Raw genomic sequence first — 21,655 nt, 5'->3', positions numbered from 1 at the left:
ATGCTTTTCTCTGCTCTTAACGGCACTCTATGAAGACCTCTGCCCTTCTTTGAGCTGAAGAATTGACATGTTTACTTCTGTCTCTCCCTCCCTCACGGCTACACTGAGTTACCTGAAGGTGGAGAAGGATCTTGTTTTTTTTGTTGATCTAATCATAGTGTCTGAACATAATGACCTAGGAGAACTAGGATGATAGTGATAGAGTGATAAAGACTGAGGAAGTGATAGATTCAATAACTTTAATTTTAGTTATCAGGGTAACATCAATTCTAATAAGAATAAAGATGATTCGTAATGTGAATTGAGTGTTTTGTATTTCAGGCACTGTGCTAAGTGCTTTACATGCCTTATTTTAATTATTTTTCTAATCCCTTGAAGATAGTACAGTACTATTATTAATCCTGTTGTGTAGTTGAGGTAACTTAGACTCAGAGAGTTTAAAATAACTTGCCGAGGTTATAGGGTATAAGGGTTTGGAAGCCAGAATTCAAACTCAGTCCAACCCCAAATATTAGCTATTCTGGAGGTAATTGTAGAAAGGATGAGAGATCAAAATGGATAATAAAAAGGTAAGAAGGGACAATTGAAAAAAATAGAAGAGCTCTCCAAGGGGCCAGAAAAAGAGAACAAACAAGGACGAGACCTGAACTTTGATTAGAGGATGGTGGGAACAAAAAGAGACCAAGAAGAGGCAATGTTGCTCAGGCTGATCAGTCAAGCAGCATCTGAGCACCCACTTTTGTTTGAGCAGTTGTATCATCCATTGTAAGTCAATTCTAAGAGAATGTCCTCTGTTCCATTTCTTCTGTCCCTGTTATCTTGCTTAGAAAGCTCCATATTAACTGTCTTCCATTTTCTAGGGCAATTTTTAGGGGACAGTCATGCTAGCTGCTCTTTTGTGCCTCCCTCTTCTGTCCCACCCCTGGCTCCTCCCTCTTGCCTCTCCTTTGCCTCCCTCACAACGTGAAATTGTCATCGGCTTGCCTGACATGTGGTGTGGACACCACTCAGCCTCTTTCTTCCCCATTGTGGTGTCTGGCCTTCTTGAAGGATCTGGCTTTCTCCTTGCAGGGCACGGTGCACCCTGTGACCATCAGTAGCAGTGACTTGGAGAAGGCCTACCTGGCATACAGTGCCCCAGGGTCCAGTGCCCAGGCAGCTGTGCTGAAGTTCAAGGCTGGAAAGCATGAGTATGAGTTAGACTTCAAAGGTATGTACTGACCCAGTATGCTCACTAGGAGAGCCCACAGCTACCTGTTAATTATGCTTTTTCCACCCTATCTGCAGAGGAGCTCCACATACACATTGAAGGCATGTGCTGGTACTGGGCAGGAAGGGGCAGCTGTGCTCCCTGTCCCTGAAGTGCTGTCCAACCGAAGGGGAGGTGGACATGTAAACATGCCTAGGGGCTGTGAGGGGAGAAGAAAACAGTAGCCATAGGAGAAGTTAGCTTTCCCCTCATAATCGCACAAATTGGTATAATAAAAGCAAGACTCAGACCAAAATCTTGACAACACATGTACGTATTTATTAACTAAATATTTCTTAGGAAGCAAGTACATTTAAACAAACAAAAATACATTCAACTTACTTGATCTTGAGGATCAGGGAAGACTTCACTCTGACCATTTAGGGGCTGTTGTCACCAAAGATTCACTTGAGGCAGATGCCAAGATTCCAGACATAGAATTACCATCCTGTTAGTCATATCAGACAGGCAGGACACAGGATTGTTTAGGGATTTAACCTGGGTATCATCTTTAAGGCCACATCAGTGAAAAGGCAACTGTGTCTTGTCTACGGAAGTATAGGGAATGTGTCTGACAAGTATTTAGCCAGTCCATATATCTTGAATAACTTTTTATTTCACCAGTGAAAGCCCATTTAAGATTGATTAACAGGCCAATCAAAACCTGTTTAAGTATGCTGAGTAGCAAAGTATTGATGGATGGTTGAGGAAGAAGAGAGATAGCTGTGTCTGGTTTATGATCTCCCAACTAATACTGGATAGACCCCACAGGAGTATGCATTCCTGATTAATATCTGAGCCTACAGCATAACCTACAAGACATACACTCAGGTGATCATACTTTTATGTACATGTGCAGTGAGGTAAACTATAGGCATTGTAGCAGTTTATACTAAAAATTTTTTTTTAATGGAAAAAAACTGGTTTTGTGCTTTTAAGAGCAAAAGGTAGTGAAGCAGATGTGGCTCAAGTGGTTGAGAGCCTGCTTCCCATGTGGGAGGTCCCAGGTTCGGTTGCCAGTGCCTCCTAAAAAAAAAAAAAGGAAAAAACAACAAGAAAACAAACAAGGGAACCAACTCAGGGGAGCCGATGTGGCTCAGTGGTCGTATGTGGCTCACACATACGAGGTCCCTGGTTATATCCCCAGTCCCAGTATCTCAAAGGGAAAAATAAAGTAAATGGTAAAACTTGACAGCCATGATTTTCAATTTGAGGGACACTTGTCACCTTGAACCTCAGAATCAATTTGAGAATATTGGGTGTAGGGGTGGGTGATGTTTATTTAAAAATAGTATAGGTTGAAAACAGTTGAGAAATACTATAGAGTCAGTTTTGTCAAGTTAAAAAGTCAGTCATAAGAGTAAAATTATTAACTTTAAATCCCACTACCTCTCAAGATGTGGTAATTTGGTCTCAGGCTGGGCTGAAGCTTTTTATATACAAGCTGGGAAAAATTACTAAGCAAAATAATAGTTTAAACAAGATTGGAATGAACAGTTTGAAAGCACTCATGTATGATTGATATGTCAATTACCAATCATTCATGTATTCATTAAATCCAGCCTCCTAAGGATACCTATTTTCTTTATGAATACTTGAAATGTGTAAAACTGCCTTATTTTTAATAGATTAATTCTGGGCCTTCCACCTTTATATTAGTTTTCCAATCCATTTACTTTGTGTTTACAAAGCATTTTCCTCCTTTGGGTTATTACGTGTGTGTGTGTGTGTGTGTGTATGTGAGTATGTATATATAAATATATATATATATTTTTTATGTGTTTTTCAGCCTTTGTTCAGAAAAACCTGCTTTATGGCACAATCAGAAATGTTTGCCGGAGACCCAAATACGTGTCTCCACAGGATGTGAAGATGCGGCAGACCTGGTAGGTTGCATTTGAGGAACTTGGTATGAGTTAGGGTGTGCTCAGCTGTAAGCAAAGAAAACCTACCTCAGATTGGTGAAAGCACTAAAGGGGATTTATTGCTTTAAGTAAATGCTTCAGAGCTCTGTGCCTGAGTTTTCTCTGCTCAGCTCTCCTCCGTGAGTATTCGAGCTTTCTTTCACTCAATACCAAAAGTGCTGGTATTAATACTGGTATATTATGAAAGAGCTGAGAATTCATGAAACTGGAAATCAGTGAAACTAAACATTTGATACATTTCAAATAGTATTAGAATGTATTTTATGATATAGTACAGATTTATAAGAAGATAAATGTTAGATATATTATTCTAATGATGCAGATGCAATTAATAAAATACTAGTCAAAATGAAAAACTAAACACAGTATAAAATAAAGGGAAAAAATTAGGAAACTGAAAAAATTCCATAATTGGATTTTTGAAATATGTATGTGGGTGTTATTGAGTGATGAAGGTATTTTTGTGCAAATTTTTCCAACTGCTGAAAAAGTTCTTCCTGACTTTATACTAATTTTAGAAAATAGTGAAGAAATAGTAATGATCTGTTTTGAAGTATTTTCCTCTGTCTTCAAATAATTTTGTCTTTTGTTTCATAACTTCAAGGAACTCTTTTTGAACAGCTCTTTGATTCCCCCCCCCCTTTTTTTTTTGGTAGAGCCAGATCTATTGCTTGGTAGCAAACTGTGGTTTTTGTTTCTAACAAAGCATTTTATATTCCTCATTGTCCTCTAATTGTATTGTGTATTGATGGCATTTCCAGTGTAACAATGTGAATACTGTTAAGTTCATAGTACACTAGCTTTGAACCAGAATGTATCCTGTGGGTAGAAGTGTTTTAATATGTAATTATAGGGCTGCCACTTGTGATCTGCAGGCTTGCAGCCAGACTTGAAGCCAGATTTTATGTTTATCTTTTCAATTGAATACTTGTCATAGATCTGATTTTTTAACATATGGAAATAATGGAATTAACACCAATAAAAATCCATTCATTTCAGTACTCAGAATACCAAAATAGCAAAAACTGGTACTGCAGTCACTGATGGGCCATTTTCCTCAGGGTAGCTTCCCTTATGTCATAAGGTGGCTGCCGGAAGCCAGTAGGGCAGCACCTGGCCTTGTAAGCATCTCAGAGGAGGAAGGGCGCTCTCCTATGGCTGATGGGGAAGGGGTAGTTCTTGAACTTTACATTCTCTGAACCAGTGGTAGTATTATAGACCTGGGGCAAGTGTGATGGGGTTGGAGTTGGAAGGAGAGGTTAGTCCTCTCCAAACCACATGGCTGCATAGTGGGGGAAGGGTGGCCTGGATGGTGGAGAGAGACCACAGGATCCATTATATTTGGATTTGCCACAGCCTAAGCTAGGACTTTAGCCAATGGTGACATTAGCTGGTTACACCTTCCATTGGCCTGAGAAATCTGGCTCATTTCTATTTAACAGTTTCTCTTGGTTCTTTTAAAATTTCACAGATGGCCTTTAGAGTTTGTGTTTAGGATTGTGCTTGTGTTAAAGAAGAGTTTGATAGAAGCTAGAAGGAAAAGATATTATTAATACAAGAAACATAGTGCATTGTGAGTCAATTCTAAAAAAGTATCTTCGATTCCCCCCTCCATTTCCTTGAAGCTGAATATGCCGTGTTTTTCCCTTTTTTACTTAAAATTTATTTTTAACTGTGTTACATCTTTAAGTGCCTTAAAAGTTAAAAGCATATGTAAAGGTATACTTAATAGTCCATGGCATCCTCCCCACATCTCTAACTTATTCCTACTATGCGTAACCATTTGCATTAGTTTCTGGTTTTTTATTCCTTCTTATGTTTCTTTTTGCAGAAATAAGCAAACGCATATACATATTCACATACAAGTGTTTTCTTACTTTCCCATCCTTCTTGCATAAAAGGTAGCTTACTATATAAAATGTTCTACATCATTTCTTTATAATATAAAAATAGATCCTGGAAATTACTACATTTAAGTTCATTGAGGGAAGTGGACTTGGCCCAGTGGTTAGGGCATCCGTCTACCACATGGGAGGTCCGCGGTTCAAACCCCGGGCCTCCTTGACCTGTGTGCAGCTGGCCCACATGCAGTGCTGATGCGCGCAAAGAGTGCCCTGCCACAGGGGTGTCCCCCACATAGGGGAGCCCCACGCACAAGGAGTGCACCCCGTAAGGAGAGCCGCCCAGCGCGAAAGAAAGTGCAGCCTGTCCAGGAATGGCACCGCACAATGGAGAGCTGACACAAGAAGATGACGCAACAAAAAGAAACACAAATTCCCATGCCGCTGACAACAACAGAAGCGGACAAAGAAGAACACGCAGCAAATAGACACAGAGAACAGACAACTGGGGTGGGGTGGTGGTGGAGAGAAATAAATAAATAAATCTTAAAAAAAAAATTCATTGAGGTCTTCCTAATTCTGATTCTGACTAGATTGCTGTCCATCATGTGTATGTACCATAGTTTATTTAATCTTCCCCCTTTTGACGAATATTGTCTTGTTTTCAGTCTTTCGCTATTACAAATAATGTCACAGTGAACAGTCTGCTATATGCGATTTTTCATAGTTGTAGAGGTACATCATCAAGTTAGAATCCTGGAGGTAAATGCAAATTGCTCTTCATGGGGTTGAATCGTTATGCACTTCTCCCAGAATGTGCCAGATGCCTGTTAACCTCAGCCTTGCCAACAGAGTGAGTTGTCAAGCTTTTGGACTTTTGCCATTCTGATAGGTAAAAAGAAGGTATGCTATTATATTTTAATTTGCATTCTCTAATAAGTGAGGCTGAACAATTTTTCTTAAAATGTAAGGTCCATTGCCTTTGTTTTCTGTGGACTTTTTATCTCTTTGTCCATTATTCTATCAAGTTTTTGTAATTTTGATTATTAAGAGCCTTATATCTGTTAGGGAGTTTAGCTCTTGATTTGTTATGTGAATTGCAAATATTTTCTCTCTTTTTTAAAATCTTCTTTTGCCTTTGCTTATGAAGTGTTTTTCATGCAGAATTAATTTTAAAAAGTTTTGTCTGCCTGCCCTGATCAAGATGATGGAATGAGACACTTTAGGGTCCCCACAGATGCTTTGAAAAACCAGGAAGAACTTGCAGAAATATCTTTTTCAAAGCTTCTGAAAAAAAGTTAAAGGAATGCAACAGGGAAAACACTGACTAAAGAAAAAGGCTATCTAAAAGTGGTAGGATTTTGTGGTGCCCTGTGGTGCCCTTGCCAGGCTTGTGCTTTCAGTGTGAATCCCTAGTCTCAGTTCCAGAAGGAGAAAAGTAACCCCTCATGCCTACACTGGGAGCGTGTATGTCTGGCACAGTCTGTCAGATGGTAGCCAGAGGAATTTCCTGTCCCACAACTTGCGCTGTCTGTAGAAGGCAGCTCACAGAGCTCTCCTACAGAGCATTAGGGGAGAATAGTCAAGTTGTAGCTGCCTAAAGCAAGGGACTGTTGGCTGTAGGACATACAGTGCAGTGCCTGGACCTGAGGGAACTGTTTCTTAGGTAAGAGGGGACATTCATAGCTGTTTAAGTGGGGTAGAATCTTAGGGCCAGACATGTGCCCAAGACAAGATGCAGGTATAGAAAGGACTAGGGAGGACTCGATATTTTGGCCTCAAGCGATTCTCTAGGCTCATTATATGGATAAACTCTGAAGAGAGCACTGGCACAGATTAATCTGTAGACTGTAAAAAGTGCCTTGTTTTTTCTTTCCTTTTTTTATATTTTTTGTTAGCTTTTGGTATTCAAGGAAAGCTCTGACATATACTAGCTGGATACAAGCTTAAGGAACATATGCCTCAGAGTCTAAATTCTAGGCATAACACATTAAAATATGAAAATGTCCAGGTTTCGATGAAAGAGTACAAAACTTAAAAAGAAACAAAGTAATGACCCAGGTGAAGGAGAAGATTAAAGGTTAGAAAGCATCAATGAGGAGGACCACACCTGGGACATACCAAAGATGTTTAAAAAATTGTCCTAAATATGCTCAAAGAGTTAAAGGAAACATGTACAGAGATCTAAAGGAAATCAGGTAAAGATAGACAAACACGAAGAGAATGTCAATATAGAGAAGGAAATTATAAAGATGAACCAAAATAGCTGAAGACCACAGTAACAGAAATTTAAAATTCTCTATGGGAGGTCAACAGCAGATTTGAGTTGACAGAAGAATCAGATAAGACAATTGAAATCATCCAGTCTGAGGAGCAGAAAGAGATGAACTTGAAGAGTGAACAGAACCTGAGGAACCTGTGGGACACTGTCAAGTGTACCAGTATACACCTTATGGGAGTCCCAGAAGGAGAAGAAAAAGGGGAAGAGAGAATATTCAGAGTAATGGTGGCTGAAAACTTATCAAATTTAATGAAAGACATGAATAAAAACATCCAAGATGTTCAGTGAACTCCAAATAGGATAAACCCAAATAGACCCACACTATGTCATGTTATAATCAAACTGTCAAATGCTAAAGCTAGAGAGAGAATTCTGAAAGCCAGACAAGAAAGGAACATGCCACATACAAGGGAGTCTCAGTAAGAGTAAGTGCCAATTTGTCATCAGAAACCATGAAAGTAAAAAATTGCCAAACAAGAATTCTGTATCCAGCAAAACTGTCTTTCAGAAATGAGTAAGGGATTAAGACATTCCCAGATACACAAAAACTGAGGGGCTTTGTCACCATTATACCACCCATACAAGAAATTCTAAAGGGTTGAAAAGAAAAAACAATAGACAATTGACTGAAACCCCATGAAGAAATAAAGATCTGGTAAAGATAATAGCATGGGTAAATATAAATGCCAGTACTATTGTAGTTTTGGTTTGTAACTCTACTTTTTACTTTCTACAGGATCTAAAAGTATGCATAAAATGTAATGATAAATTGGTAGTTTTGGACTCATAATATATAAATATGTAATTTGACAAGAACTACATAAAGGTGTGTGGATGGAGGGGTGTAGGAACATAGTTATGTACACTATTGAAGTTAAGTTGGTACGAAAACAAACGAGATTGTTAAAGATTTAGGATGTTAAATTTAAGCCCCGTGGTAACCACAAAGAAAATATCAGCAAATATGCAGGCTGATAGAGGCAAAAATTAAGATACAGGTTGTTAGGGGTGGGGGGCAGGGGAAATGGGCAGTTAATGCATAATGCTTGTAGGGTTTCTGTTTGGGCAAATGGGAAAGATTTAGTAATGGGAGGTACTAAGGGTACCACAATATTGTGAATGTGACTGATCTCATTGAATGGTATGCTTGAGAGCGAGATAGGAAAGTTTATGTTATATATGTGTGCCCACAATTTAAAAAAAAGAAAAAAGAGGCACTAAAGAGACAGTGACAATTATATGCAATACATGAGCATGGACAGCAACTAATGAAGGAGGAGAAAAGCTCAAAGGGTCATTATTGGGACATATGAAAAAAATTGGAATATAGACTGTACGCTTTTATCATGTTAAATTTCTTAAACTTCGTAACTGCACTTAAGATGGATAATTAAGTGAATACCTTGTTCTCAGGAAATGTACATGGCAGTATTAAGTGTTCAAGGAGCAGGATGTTAACAACCTACATTCAAGTGTTCAGAAAGTGGATTGATATTGTGGTGGCATGGATCTGTGTACCCTAGAAAAACACGTGCTTAAACTTAATCCAATCCTGTGGTTGTGAGCCCATTATGAATAGGGCCTTTTGATGAAGTTATTTCATTTAGGGTGTGGCCCAACTGACTCAGAATGAGTCTTAATCCTATTACTGAAGACTTACAGGGAAGGAGAGAAGGAGCGCTACAGGAAGCAGAGCGCAAGGGCGCATTACAGGGTACAGCCAGAAGCTGGAAGTCAGAACCAAAAAAGCCAGGAGAGACCACCAAATGCATTGCCATGTGACAGAAACACAAGGCCCAAAGATCTGTAACAGCTAGCCCCAGAATGCCACAGCCTTCTGGGAAAAAGCATCAGTTTGATTTGGACTTCTAGCATTAAAACCATGAACCAGTAAGTTCCCATTGATTAAGCCACCCCATTGCATGGTATTTATTTGCTTTGGCAGCCAGGAAACGAAAACAGGTACATACACAGATAAATAGACAAACATATAGATAGGTAGGCATATAGATAGGTAGATGTGTGGGTAGTTGGGATGGATGGTGTTTTAGTTTACCAAAAGGCTGCCCATGCAAGATACCAGAAATCTGTTGACTTTTCTAATGGAGATTTATTTTGTGGTAAAAGCTTACAGTTCCAAGGCCATGAAATGTCCAAATCAAGGCATCAGCAGAGAGGCTTTGTCACCAAAGTCAGCTTCTGTTGATCCTTGTGGTGGTGCCATGTGGGGAAGCAAGATGGCTGCCAATCCCTGTGAGGTCTCTGCCTTTCTGCAGCTGTAGGCAAACCGGGCATAGGGCTTGTCTCTTAGGGCTTCTCTCCTTGCAGCTCATCTGTGGGCAAGCCTGGCAGAATCAAACTTGGCAGTTCCCTTTTTCCTCTCAACTGAATTAAATGCAATCAAAGGGTATCATACCCTGAGAAATAGATTAGTTTACAAACATGATCTGGAACATGATATGGAAAATGTGGCAAAATGTTAAAATTGGTTGACCTGGGTATCTGGGGGGTTAGGGTATGTTGGAGTTCTCTTTGTGGTGTTTGTATTATTTTTATAACTGTCCTGCAAGTTTGAAAGTACAGTTATCCCTTCTGCATCGGGGGTGGGGGGGTGGGGACTAGAGCATAGGTATCACCCTGTGATATGGAAAATACATGTAAAACTTTTTGGCCCTCCCTTCATACCAAAGAAGTCGTCTAAATTTTTTCTTTTTCTTTTATGGGGTGTCTCAGTACCTTTTTGTAAAATATAGGTAAAGTATTATACAATACTATACATAGATTTTATGCATTTTTGAGTTTATAAACTTTTTCTGTGCCATCTCCTGTCCTTCATGTGTTGTCTGCAGCTTCTGCAAAACTCCCCCCAAATTCCCATCTAATTTCTTATGCCAACCTCCAGTATATTGAACTGTGATGGGGAAAGTCCTGATGTGGAAAGGATAATTATATTTCAAAATAAAAACTCTTAAAATTTTTTTTTTGTGTGTGTAGCTAAATTTACCAGGCTCTTTTTGTTGTTTCTGGATTTTGAGTTTTGATTGTCTGTGACTACTCCTATTTCTGAAATCATTTTTGATTCTTTGCTTTTCCAGAGCCTTCACTTTGTAAAGTTTGGGGAAGTCTTTCTGTGACTTCTTTCTGAGATTGTCACTCTAATTTCGTCCTCAGAGATCCACAACATGCACTGAATATCAGAGATAAGTGATATTTTTCATCAAATACAGACTAAGCAATGAGCGAGCCAGGATCTTTCCCTATAACCTGTCAGTTACATACTGTTCATGCAGGTGAAGTCCTTGATTCTTCCTTCAAACTGGTGTGACAGGAGCTTGTTGTCATTAAGTCCAGGAAGCAAGTCTGCTTTGACCTCCAGAGGCTGGGTCACTTTCAGAAAGTTTCTCTATTTGTACATTTAAAGGTGTCATAGAATTTAATGTCCATATTCAGAAGTTATAATGTAGGAGTGTCATTTAATATAAAACATAAAACAGCATCTATACACATTAGTTATCTGGTTATGTTCTCTTACTACCCTTCCATAAACCACAGAAATTTTTTATGCATGTAACTGGGTCTTATTTTTTCTTACCTTCTTTTGGAATTTTTAATATTTTCAGTTTATCCCCTCTACTAGTTTGGAAGTTGTACACTGTGTTTCTACCTTTTAAAAGACTATGGCAATGACAACCAGTGTTCTTCACTGAGGTATAAGTTAATCGTTAGCTTTGCTCTTCTACCAACTAATATAAGGGCCTTTAAACACTTAACTCCGTTTACCTTCCTCTTGACTTATTTTTTTTAAACTCATGATGTATTATTTTACACTATGAGTGTTTGATTAAATTTAGTCTTATTTTTAACCATTTTCTTTAGCCTTTCAGATTTCTTTAGGTGAAAGTCTGCTTGTGGAAAACTGCTTTTGTTTATTTGAAAGTCTTTGTTTTATCCTCAGCCATCAAAGATTTTTGGGGGGCATGAAACTTCTGGTTGTAGTTGTTTTCTTTTGGAATATTGAAGATTTCACTGTACTGCTTTTTGGTTCCCATTGTTGCTTTTATGAGTTCAGCTGTCAGTCTAACTGTTGTTGCTTTGACAGTAATTATTCTTTTTTTCTCTGACTCCTTTTAAGATCTTCTATTTGATTTGGTGTTATGCAGCCTCACCATGGAATGGCTAGGTTTGTGCTTATTTATCCTGGGTGAGAGTCTTTGGGCTTCTTAAATCTGTGGGTTGGTATATCTCACTGGTTCCCCTTCTAAATTGCCTCCTCCTTGTTGTCCTCCTTTCCTTCTGTAGCTTTGGTTAGGCTCCTAGACTCTGGTCATATTCCCAGGAGGCCTTCTCACTGTACTTTCTATGTCTCAGTTTCTTTCACACATTTTCCCTCCCCTTACTGCTTTGGGTCACAATCTGGATAATTTCATTTTACATGTCTTTCAGCTCATTAATTCTCTCTTCATGTGATCCAATCTGCTATTAAATAGACTGTGCATTGAAATTTTATTATCAAAGATTGTAGTTTTTATTTCTGAAAGTTCTATTTAGCTCTTTTTTTAGTCATCTGGGTGTTTTTATGGCTTCCTATTCCCTGCATATGTTTTTAAGTTCGTCTTTTATTTCTTTAAACTTAGTGGGAATACTTGTTTTATAATCTGATAATTTCAGTATTCTAAATATTTTTGGATCTGTTTCTAGCTGATTCTTTGCTTATTTTTATTTTATTTTTTTAAAGATAAATTTATAATTTATTTTTAAAATTTATTTCTCTCTCCTTCTTCTCCCTCACCCCCCCCCAGTTGTCTGCGCTCTGTGGAGTCCATTCACTGTGTGTTCTTCTGTGCCTGCTTCTATCCTTATCAGCGGCACCGGGAATCTGTGTTTCTTTTTGTTGCGTCACCTTGCTGTGTCAGCTCTCCGTGTGTGCGGCGCCATTCTTGGGCAGGTTGCACTTTCTTTCCCTTTGGGTAAAACACTCCTTACAGGGCGCACTCCTTGCGCGTGGGGCTCCCCTACGCAGGGGACACCCCTGCGTGGCACGGCACTCCTTGCGCGCATCAGTGCTGCACATGGACCAGCTCCACACGGGTCAAGGGGGCCCGGGGTTTGAACTGTGGACCTTCCATGTGGTAGGCGGATGCCCTATCCATTGGGCCAAGTCTGCTTCCCTGCTTATTTTTAAACTGCCATTTTCTTAGGAAAGTTACTTACGAGCGTTCACTGAGGCTTAGGATGAAGGTACCTGTCTTACGTCAGCAGAAACAGAAGGTAGATCTATTGCAGGAAGAACAGTGCATTCTGAAACTTAATAAGAATGATTTGGAATTACAGTTTCACAGTCCTTGTTCCTAAACCCTTAGGCCAGATGTCTTGTAGAACTCAGTTTTTATTTTTTTATTATTTTGGGGAAGATAATTTGGTGCTTGGATTATGTAGCACCTTGTAATTAATCACATTAATATTTCTGAAGTAAAAAATATGCATAGTTACATTAAGAAGGATAAATACATCTCACACAGTTCAAGTAGAATTTCTCCTGCAAAATGAGTTCTGATGTCAATTTTAGATTTTTTAAAAAAGGTTTTCATTTCAGTTATACCTCAGTGAGCCTTTTAAGAAAAATTTTCAAAGCTCTTTGAATTTCAAAATGATAAATAAGGGGTTTTAATCATATACTCTACCTATTATAGGCAGTAATTTGGATACAGGTAAGAGAAATGGGTCTCTCATGTCTAACTGTTTTAGATTTGGGCCACATGGGCAAAGATAAATGTGCTCTCACATTGTGAATATTGTGCTTGCACCTCCTAGCCCTTTTTACCAGCTTTTAAAACATGTTATGCTGAGACCCAAGACTGGTTGTATCTGCTAGTGGAAACCACCTCTGACAAACTTACTTACAGCTAAAAACAAAATGTCTAAATGGTTTTTGTTTACATTTTGCAGCAGTGTCAATTTTCAAGGCCCAAAGAATATCCCAGAGTATTGGGACCCCTCTGCCTTGCCAGACACAGGATTTGAGGTATGGAACGCATACATCCTAGAGCCTTGAAGGAGGGTATTCTGTAGAAATTGGGAAAGTGAACAGATTGCAATTGTTTCCTCTAACATAGGAGCTGGAAGGGGTGTGGCTCATGGGTGTGGTCCACCCTGCCCCCAAATCTTGGAAGGTTTTTAGGCTGGATGTTGCCCTGAGGGTCGAGGACATATGGGGAAGGAGGAGGATAACCTGTGAAATTTGTTAGACAGGGCAGAGATAAGGAGCTTAAGAGTCTGGCTTATCAAATAAATGTCAGTTTTATTAAGCAAAAAGAGGGAAATGAATCAAGGGAGGATTTCACATGCTGATGGCCATCTTTTGTACCATGGGGCACTGGGACTGATGGCTGTCAGCATCTTCCTGCCAAGCACTGTGCACAGACTTCTGTAGCTTGGCTGTCTCTATCCTTGGGTGCTTAATCTCATCAAACTGGTACAAAGTACACACAGACACCAATAATACAAGGCAGGATGTGCCGAGGAGTGGAGGAGCCCGAGGCCCCAAAGAATGAGGTGACTATATTAAGGGGATTGGGGAAGGTGTTAGGGCGAGCACTTCATCTACACCTCCAGGATGGCTGGTATTTCTCTCAGGCAGAGGTGAGATGAAAACCATGTAGGCAAACGGGACTGCATGAGGAAGGTGCCAGTGTCAGGAAACGTAGGTCTTTTTAGGAGACAAGATGTCTGTTACGTCTTAAGGGGAGAGTGCATTGAATTGGGGGGTGAGCAGGAGAGAGGTCAGGGCAGTGTTATGGGGTGCCTTGGGAAACGCACTGGCCAGTATGGCCATGACAGTTATGGGGGACCTTGAAAGCATCTGGTCTGGGAAGTAACAGAACTGGATCCTTGCCTGAGGGAGAGGAATTTGGTGGCCTCCTGTGAAATGAAGCAGGGAAACCAGAGTCAGAGAATTTGAGTTGGAGGAGACCCTGATCTTTAGGGTCTTTTGGGGTTTGAGGTGATTATTGTAAGACTGCACTCAGGGTGGAAAGAGTGGTGCTGTAGACAGATTCTCCAGAGATCCCCAAACAGGAGCTGTAATTGGGCCAAGGCTTGTGAAGTCAGGAGCAGAGAACCAGGTTGGGATCCAGGCTTCAAAGTGCATGAGCATGTGGATTGTTGCTCTGGTGCCATGGTTAGCTGTGTTTGGTCAGGCACCCATCCTGGCCCATAGGAGTGCTGTTTTCCAGAGCAGGGGGTGCTAAGGGTGAAGTGAGCCCAGCTGGGAGGAAGATACTAGCAAAAGCCAAGTGCTATATCAGTAAGCCTCATCAAGTTCTGGAGTTGATGTGTGAGTGTCCAACAGCCTGGCCTCTCCTTCGCTGCTTGTGGCCTTGGTATGGGGTTCTTATAGACAAGTAGGTGTGTTGGGGGTAGAGTCAAGTGTAAGGAGGGTGCTCTTTAGAGCAAGAGGAGGGAATGAGAAGGATGGTGCCACTGGTTTGGGGGATGAAGAGCGGGAAGTTGGGAGCCCATGCTAAATGGCTTCCAAGTTGTCTCTAAAGTAGTATGTTAAGAAGTGATGCTGCTGGAAGAGGTTTGGGTTGCCTACTGCCAGGGAGGGATTGGGAGCCCCTCTGCTCCCAGTGGGACAACATCTCCTAGCTGTTCCATGGAATGCTTCCTTGGAGTGAGTAAGACTGTGAGTCTGAGAAATTGGAGGACATATTTGAGGCAGGCCTATAAGGACTGCTCCCAAAGTGGGGGATGCAGGTGTTGGGAGGGTTTGCCTTGCTTCTGTAAGGCTGCGAACTTGAGCGAGATTTAAATCATTAACATACATTTTCTGAGAATGTTAACATTGAATACTATACTGGTTAAGAACACTATGGTGGGGAAGCGGATGTGGCTCAAGTAATAGGGCTTCCGCCTACCATATGGAAGGACTTGGGTTTGATCCCTGGGGCCTCCTGGTGAAGAAGAAAAGAAAGCGTGCCTGCGTGGCAAGCCAGTGCCCACGTGGTGAGCTGAGTGCCTGTGAGGTGAGCCAAGTGCTAATGAGAGTGCCTGTGTGGCGAGCTGAGTGCCTGTGTGAGTTGCCTGTATGGCAAGCCAGTGCCCACATGGTGAGCACAAATGCCCGCACACAAGTACCTGTGTGGTGAGCGCAAGTGACCAGTGCCTGCGCAAGTGAGTCTGCGCAAGATGATGATGCATCAAAAGAGAGACAAGGGGAGAGTCAAGGTGAAGCACAGCAGAAACCAGGAACGAGGTGGCGCAGCTGGCAGGGAACCTCTCTCCACATCAGAGGTCCCCAGAATCGAATCCTGGTGAATCCTAGAAGAGAAAGATGAGAAGACAAAAAGAGAAGTAGATACGAAGATGACAAAGCAAATGGACACAGACAGCAAAAACAGCAGGGTCGGGGAAAGGGGAGAGAAAGGGGGAAAAATAAATTAAAAAATCTGTAAAAAACAAAACACTATGGTATACCTATATGATAAATACTAATGATTAGTGACTATTAAAAAGAATAAAATCAGTCTATACAAAAGGTGACAAGCTGGAATCAGAAAAAAGCTGATAATATACTGCCTTTACTGTGTAAAACAGTAGGTGAGTGTGTACCAGTGTGTGTGCTTGGGAGGTAATCAAAGACCTTGATGTTGTCTACCTCTTGGGTGGTGGAGTAGGTGAGGCAGGAAGGAGAGGGAATAGTTTTACTTGGTACTTGATACCTTTTGTACTGCTTGGAATTTTTTTTTTCCTTGCACTAATAATAAATATTGAACTAGCCTTTCATCCTTTTGGTCTGTCTACATAACATCTCAGGATTTTAGGCCTGACATACTGGCATTAGCTCCAGAGGAGGCTCTGATTCCACAGTCATTAGTTTCTCCCTTGTGCTCTAAAATGCTCAAATGCCTCATTGTTGCCCACAGTACCGAACTCTTGATGGAGTTTGCTACCTCTCCACAGATGGATGTGTTCCTCATTCACTGAGCACCAGCTCCTAGTCTTGTAGGCGGTGTAGACCAACCTGGAGTCTTTGTCTACATGGGGTACAAAAGAAGACAAGTGACACCCATGGGCTGATATCACGGGGAACAAAAGGGAAATGACTCCAGACTGCAGACACTTAGTGCCTGGAGAGAGTCTCAGGCAGAAAGGGAAATATGGTAATAAATAGGTTTCTTGCTTTTGCAGCTCTAGGATATTATAAGCAGCCTTGGGAAGGGATTGATTTGTGTTCATTACTGAGATGATAAACTAATAATATTTGCCCCTTACAGAGGATTGCCCTAAGTTCTTCCTCAGAAGAATATCAAAAGGTCTGGATTCTCTTTAACCACACGCTGCCTTTCTACTATATTCAGAAGATTGAACGAGTCCAGAACCTGGCCCTCTGGGAAGTCTACCAGTGGTGCGTGGAAGGGCAGGGCAGGGTGGGATTGCTGTCTGTGTGCTGGATAGGGATGCCCCACGCATCAGGGAAAATCAGAGCCACCAGCTCCTTGATGTCCAGTGCTTGCTGTGTTTCCAGAGCTGTGTCCCTTGTTATGTTTGTAACTTTGTGGTGGCACATCCCATTATACGGATAAGGGACTGAGGCTTCTCAGAGCTCCAGTGGCTTTCATAATTAAGTAGTGACAAAGCCAGGCTCATAGTTCTACAGTCAGCTTCCCTGAAGGCCTGTGGGATGGGTCAGCGCAACCCACCCACATCCTCAGCCCCAGGAAAATAAAGCTATTATGCCAACAAGAGAACATGGGCTTCTTTTTTTTTTTTTGAGATACCAAGAGCTGGGGATTGAACCTAGGATCCTACTGAGCCACATCAGCTTTCCTGAGTTGGTTTTTTTTGTTTGTTTTGCTTGTTGTTTGTTTTTGTTTTTTCTTCAGGAGGCATGGGAACCAAACAGGCAGGAGCTCGGCTGCTTAAGCCACATCTGCTCCCTGGGCCTCATTTTTGTGTGTGAGGACTGGTGTGGTCATTAAACCCAGTTGCTTGTCCATGCAGGAAGGAAATCCACAGCAGGTCGTCATGGTGGGCCTGGGATCCTGCTGACCTATGCCCCAGAGGGCCTAGAGCATTGTTGTTGTACTCTGTGCACAGAGACAAAATCAGGGTAGCAGGAGATGGGAGAAGAATGCTGACTCCTGCTGACCTCCTCATAGCTCTCTTCCATCTCGCAGCTTCTCAGGAATAAGCTCCACTCAGAAGCAAGGTGATGGGAAAGAGTCACTCCCTGTATCCAAGAACTGATCGGCTTTTGAGGTTCAGTGCTACCTGGAGGCCTTGAGCTGTGGAGGGAAAGGTTTCCCTTCTACTCTGATGCAGCTTCCGCTCTCCACCTTCATTCCCATTCCTTGGCCTCTGGGCAGTGAGGCTGTTTCCATTCCCAGCATATTGTAGAGCCTCTGTGCCTAGCGAGGACAGCCCCAGGCCTGCCTCTCCTTGTTTCATGACACTTGTTTTGACAAATGTGTTTTTGGGGGTGGAGTAGGCTATTTGGTGGAAAATGTCACTCTGCCTTCTCCCTCTAACATACATTCTCCTCTTGCAACATACATTCTCCTCTTGCAATTCCAGGCAAAAAGGACAGATGCAGAAGAGGAATGGCGGGAAGACAGTGTATGAGAGGCAGCTCTTTCATGGCACCAGTGCCTGTTTCATTGATGCCATCTGCCAGCAGAACTTTGACTGGCGCATCTGTGGTCTTCATGGCGCTTCCTATGGCAAAGGTAAGGGCTAGGGTGGCTTCCACCTGCAGAACCAGGTCGTTACTTGCCACCAAAGGTCTGGAGACCAAAATTAATAAAGGCGATTTGTGGGAACTGCCTGAGGAGATGAACTGGTCTCCACCTCGGTGGAGAATGAGCCCTGGCCCTCTGGGGAGCTCTTTCCTAGCAGAGTGCTTACTCTCACCCAAGGCTTGGGCAGGGATGACCCTGCTTAGGCTGGGGTTTTGCTTCCCTGAGAGATGAGCTTTGGGTCCCTATAGAGTGGAGGTTCTGGGAGAAGGTGAGTGCAAATCAGGAGAGGAAAGAGAACTCCTTTCCAACCCTGAGTCAGGTCTCACTACTTTGTTAGACTAAAGGTCTGAAAATCTCAGATATGCTGATGTAAATATGTCAGTTTGAGTGTTTTCCTGTCTCTTAGTTATTTTTTAACTTTCTTTAGAAATAATTTCAAAATCTCAGAAAAGTTGCAAGAATAGTAGACAAAACTTCTACCTAAATTTTACCCAGCTTCATTAGTTTTAATGTTTGCCATGTTTGCTTTTCATCTGCTCTTTTTCTGGACCATTTGAAAGTAGGTGGAATGTATTGTGCTCCTTTACCCTTTAATCATTTATCCATCATTTTAGTCCACTATGGCCAGGATGGCCAAAATCCAGTTGTAGGTAAATTCAAAGGGATAGGTGACAGTTTCCAAATCACATTTCCATTTCTCTAGGTTCTTATGCAGAATTCTGTGCTTTGGCTGCTGGGTTTAGAGGGATTCTAGAGATGGCGTTTTGTTCCCTTCCCATGCCAGTCCCATGAGGTTGAGCCTAAAAGCCCCATTTCATAACTGAGGTAACAAGCCCAGGGCGTTAAAGTCATGATGTACCCAGAGGCCCTTTGCTTTTGAGTGATAGATTCAGAACTTGAAAGGCATTTTCTGTCTCTGGGTTTGGTGTCTTCTTGGATACCCTGCCATTCTCAAGGCTGTTGGCTTTCAGCTGTTCTCTTCAGGTTTGTACAGGGAAAAAGGTGGAGAAATGGGAGAAGAGGGAGGACAGCAAGGGAGAAAGGGAGATATAGATATGGTCACAGAAGAGGAGAGAGTCTTTGGCGTTTCCTCATTGACAGGGCAGGGCTCACAGGCTGCTGTCTCCCAGTGCGTATGAAGCCTCTCCCTGCTGGTCTATGGACTGCTTTGCCCGGTGTCCAGCTCAGCCTGTGTGTGTCATTTCAGGAAGCTACTTCGCCCGAGATGCTGCTTACTCCCACCACTATAGCAAATCTGATACACAGACCCACTTGATGTTTCTGGCTCGGGTGCTGGTGGGCGAGTATGTTAGAGGCAATGCCTCCTTCGTTCGCCCTCCAGCCAAAGAAGGCCAGAGCAATGTCTTCTACGACAGCTGCGTCAACAGTGCATCTGACCCTTCCATCTTCGTGGTCTTTGAGAAACACCAAATTTATCCTGAGTATCTCATCCAATACACGACCACATCCAAGCCACTGTCAGGAGCTTCTGTCCTGTTCTCCTTAGCATCCTTCTTTGGCAGCCGGCAGTGAGCAAGCTCTCAAGGTATTTTTATGCCTTTCAGGCTTATCTCCTTTGAAATTGGTGTTTTGAAAGATTTTTTTTTTTAACAAAAAACTTTTAATGAACTGTTTAATGTTGACTTCTCAATGAAGTTATGTTCTTAATCTCTTGATGATAGTTTTCCCTTTTAAGTCTCACTTTTGGGCTCACTACTCACAGACTAACTGGTAGGCGTGTGGATTATAGGTGAGCCCATTTTTTGCTTTTTAATGATATGTAAAAATTGTATTTTTTTACTTTCTTTGTTGACTTTGCTGCTTATAGGTACCAGGTACAGAGTTTCTAGAAACTGTTTTATGGATTTGTTTTAATTTTTAAGATTTTCTCTCTCTACCAGTGATTCCGATTTTCAGGGCCCCAGTGGCATCTGCTGTACTTTTTTGTCAGAATGACCCAGTTGCCATTGGTATATGAAAGCCTGGGCTGGGCCAACAGAAGCATAGTCACTTCTGTCTGCTGCTCTGACCCTAACCCAGGCAGCCTTTTGCTGCCTTTCCCAGGCTTCCAACATTAGAATTGGCCTGTATCTTGTCCAAGCAAGTGGCTACCATGTGGTGTCTTTGAGGCCCTGCTAGTTTCCCTTTGTCCTGGTGGAGGCCACAGTCACTCTGAGGAAGCAGTTTACCCTGGCAGGTGACGTGAATAAGTGGCTCCTCCCAGGAGCCTGGGCTCGGGCATGAGACATGTGTACCCACATATTCTGAACACACGAGACATACACCAAGTGTGGGTTTTACGTCCCCATGAGATTTGAATATCTGTGCTGCAAATGTCACAAAGGAGTATGGAAATAAAAGAATACTTATCTGAAGTGGATGAAGCCTGCAGCTCATTCTTCAGCATCTATTTAATTAGCACCCCCTGGGCTTAGGTGCTTTTCTACGTGTCAGGGATATAATAGAGCTGAAGTTACTGGCTTTGGTGAGGCTGTGTGTAGATTTACCAGGAAGCTAATGAAGCTTAAGTTTCAGGGCCCCTCACTAGCTAAGGCCCCTTCTAAGGCCCCACAAAGGGGCCCTAGCAGTATGCTTACATGGTCATGTGTCTTGCTAAAATTTGCCTAAGTAACATGTTTACATTCTTTTTCTTCCCAAATCATATGTTGCAGGCTCTGCAAAACCTAGACCTGACCCCTGAGCAAAGTGTGTATGAAAGTGGAGTATAGGGGTGTGTCTGTGTGTGTGTGTGTGTTTCCTCCCCACATAGCAGTGCATGGGAGGCTTTCACTGGGTCTTTACCTGATTCTGGCCCATTTGGCAAAGGGGCTGCTGGTAGAGTGGCTCTGGGTTGGGAGACTGCCTGTGCCTTCCAGTTGGCTGTACCTGTAGGCCTCCTGGTTCAGTCCTTGGCAGTGATTTCCCCCCTCATCAAAACCTGTCTTCCCTACCTTCCTAATAAGGTGTTGTTCATTCAGTGCTCTGCTTTAGTTGATTGGTCCTATAGTTCTCAGATCTAGGATGTTAGTTTCTCCAGCTTTGGAACAGGGGTAGGGACTGATCTGGAACCCTACACAGGTAGATATAATTAAAGCTAGAAGAGAGACTGAGTTAAATGACCAGAAAAATAAAGAAACAACAGCAAAACCATAAGCACCAACAGGCCAGCCACATAGGTCCATAGAGGATGATTTTTAGAGCCCTGGGATAGCTCCCCAAACCCAGAAATGTTTCCCCTGTGTCCTGACTAATCCCCAAATTCCAGTTATTGCTCTTCAGATTAAGTCCTGTAACAGTGTTGTTGGGAGGTGGAACGTTGTTGAGAGAACCATCCTTAAACCAGACATTGCCTGTTAAGCTTAAATGTAAATTAATTTAGCCCATGCTTTTTAACCATTTAGCTGCTGAGAGCTAAAAAAGTTTTCTTACAAATTTTAGCTAAATCTTAGGCGAATTCCTAAATATGGGATCTGCAAATAATAAATATCCAAATGTATGATGCTCTTTAAAAGAAAAAAGTACATTTTAGCCTACTCATTTTTCTGTATATTGTCTCTCGTAGTCTATGTTCCTACCTAGGAAAATCAAAGCATAATAAAGCTTTTGAATCATTTTTGAGG

General features: G+C 41.8%; 1 protein-coding gene across 1 annotated transcript in view; it reads left to right on the top strand.

The window, feature by feature from the left end:
• PARP12 (poly(ADP-ribose) polymerase family member 12) overlaps nt 1–20,410 on the top strand; it is a 65,261-nt gene extending 44,851 nt beyond the window's left edge. Inside the window, exons 7-12 of the mRNA XM_058297467.1 lie at nt 1,072–1,210; nt 3,039–3,135; nt 13,243–13,318; nt 16,572–16,702; nt 17,872–18,023; nt 19,243–20,410. Coding sequence (XP_058153450.1) covers nt 1,072–1,210; nt 3,039–3,135; nt 13,243–13,318; nt 16,572–16,702; nt 17,872–18,023; nt 19,243–19,568 — 921 coding nt within the window. The 3' untranslated portion in view covers nt 19,569–20,410. The remainder of the gene's footprint in view (nt 1–1,071; nt 1,211–3,038; nt 3,136–13,242; nt 13,319–16,571; nt 16,703–17,871; nt 18,024–19,242) is intronic.
• Nucleotides 20,411–21,655: the final 1,245 nt, after the last annotated feature.

The sequence above is a fragment of the Dasypus novemcinctus genome, chromosome 5 (genome assembly GCF_030445035.2).
Source record: "Dasypus novemcinctus isolate mDasNov1 chromosome 5, mDasNov1.1.hap2, whole genome shotgun sequence".
In the NCBI taxonomy this organism is placed as follows: domain Eukaryota; kingdom Metazoa; phylum Chordata; class Mammalia; order Cingulata; family Dasypodidae; genus Dasypus; species Dasypus novemcinctus.
This window is presented reverse-complemented; position numbering and strand designations above follow the sequence as displayed.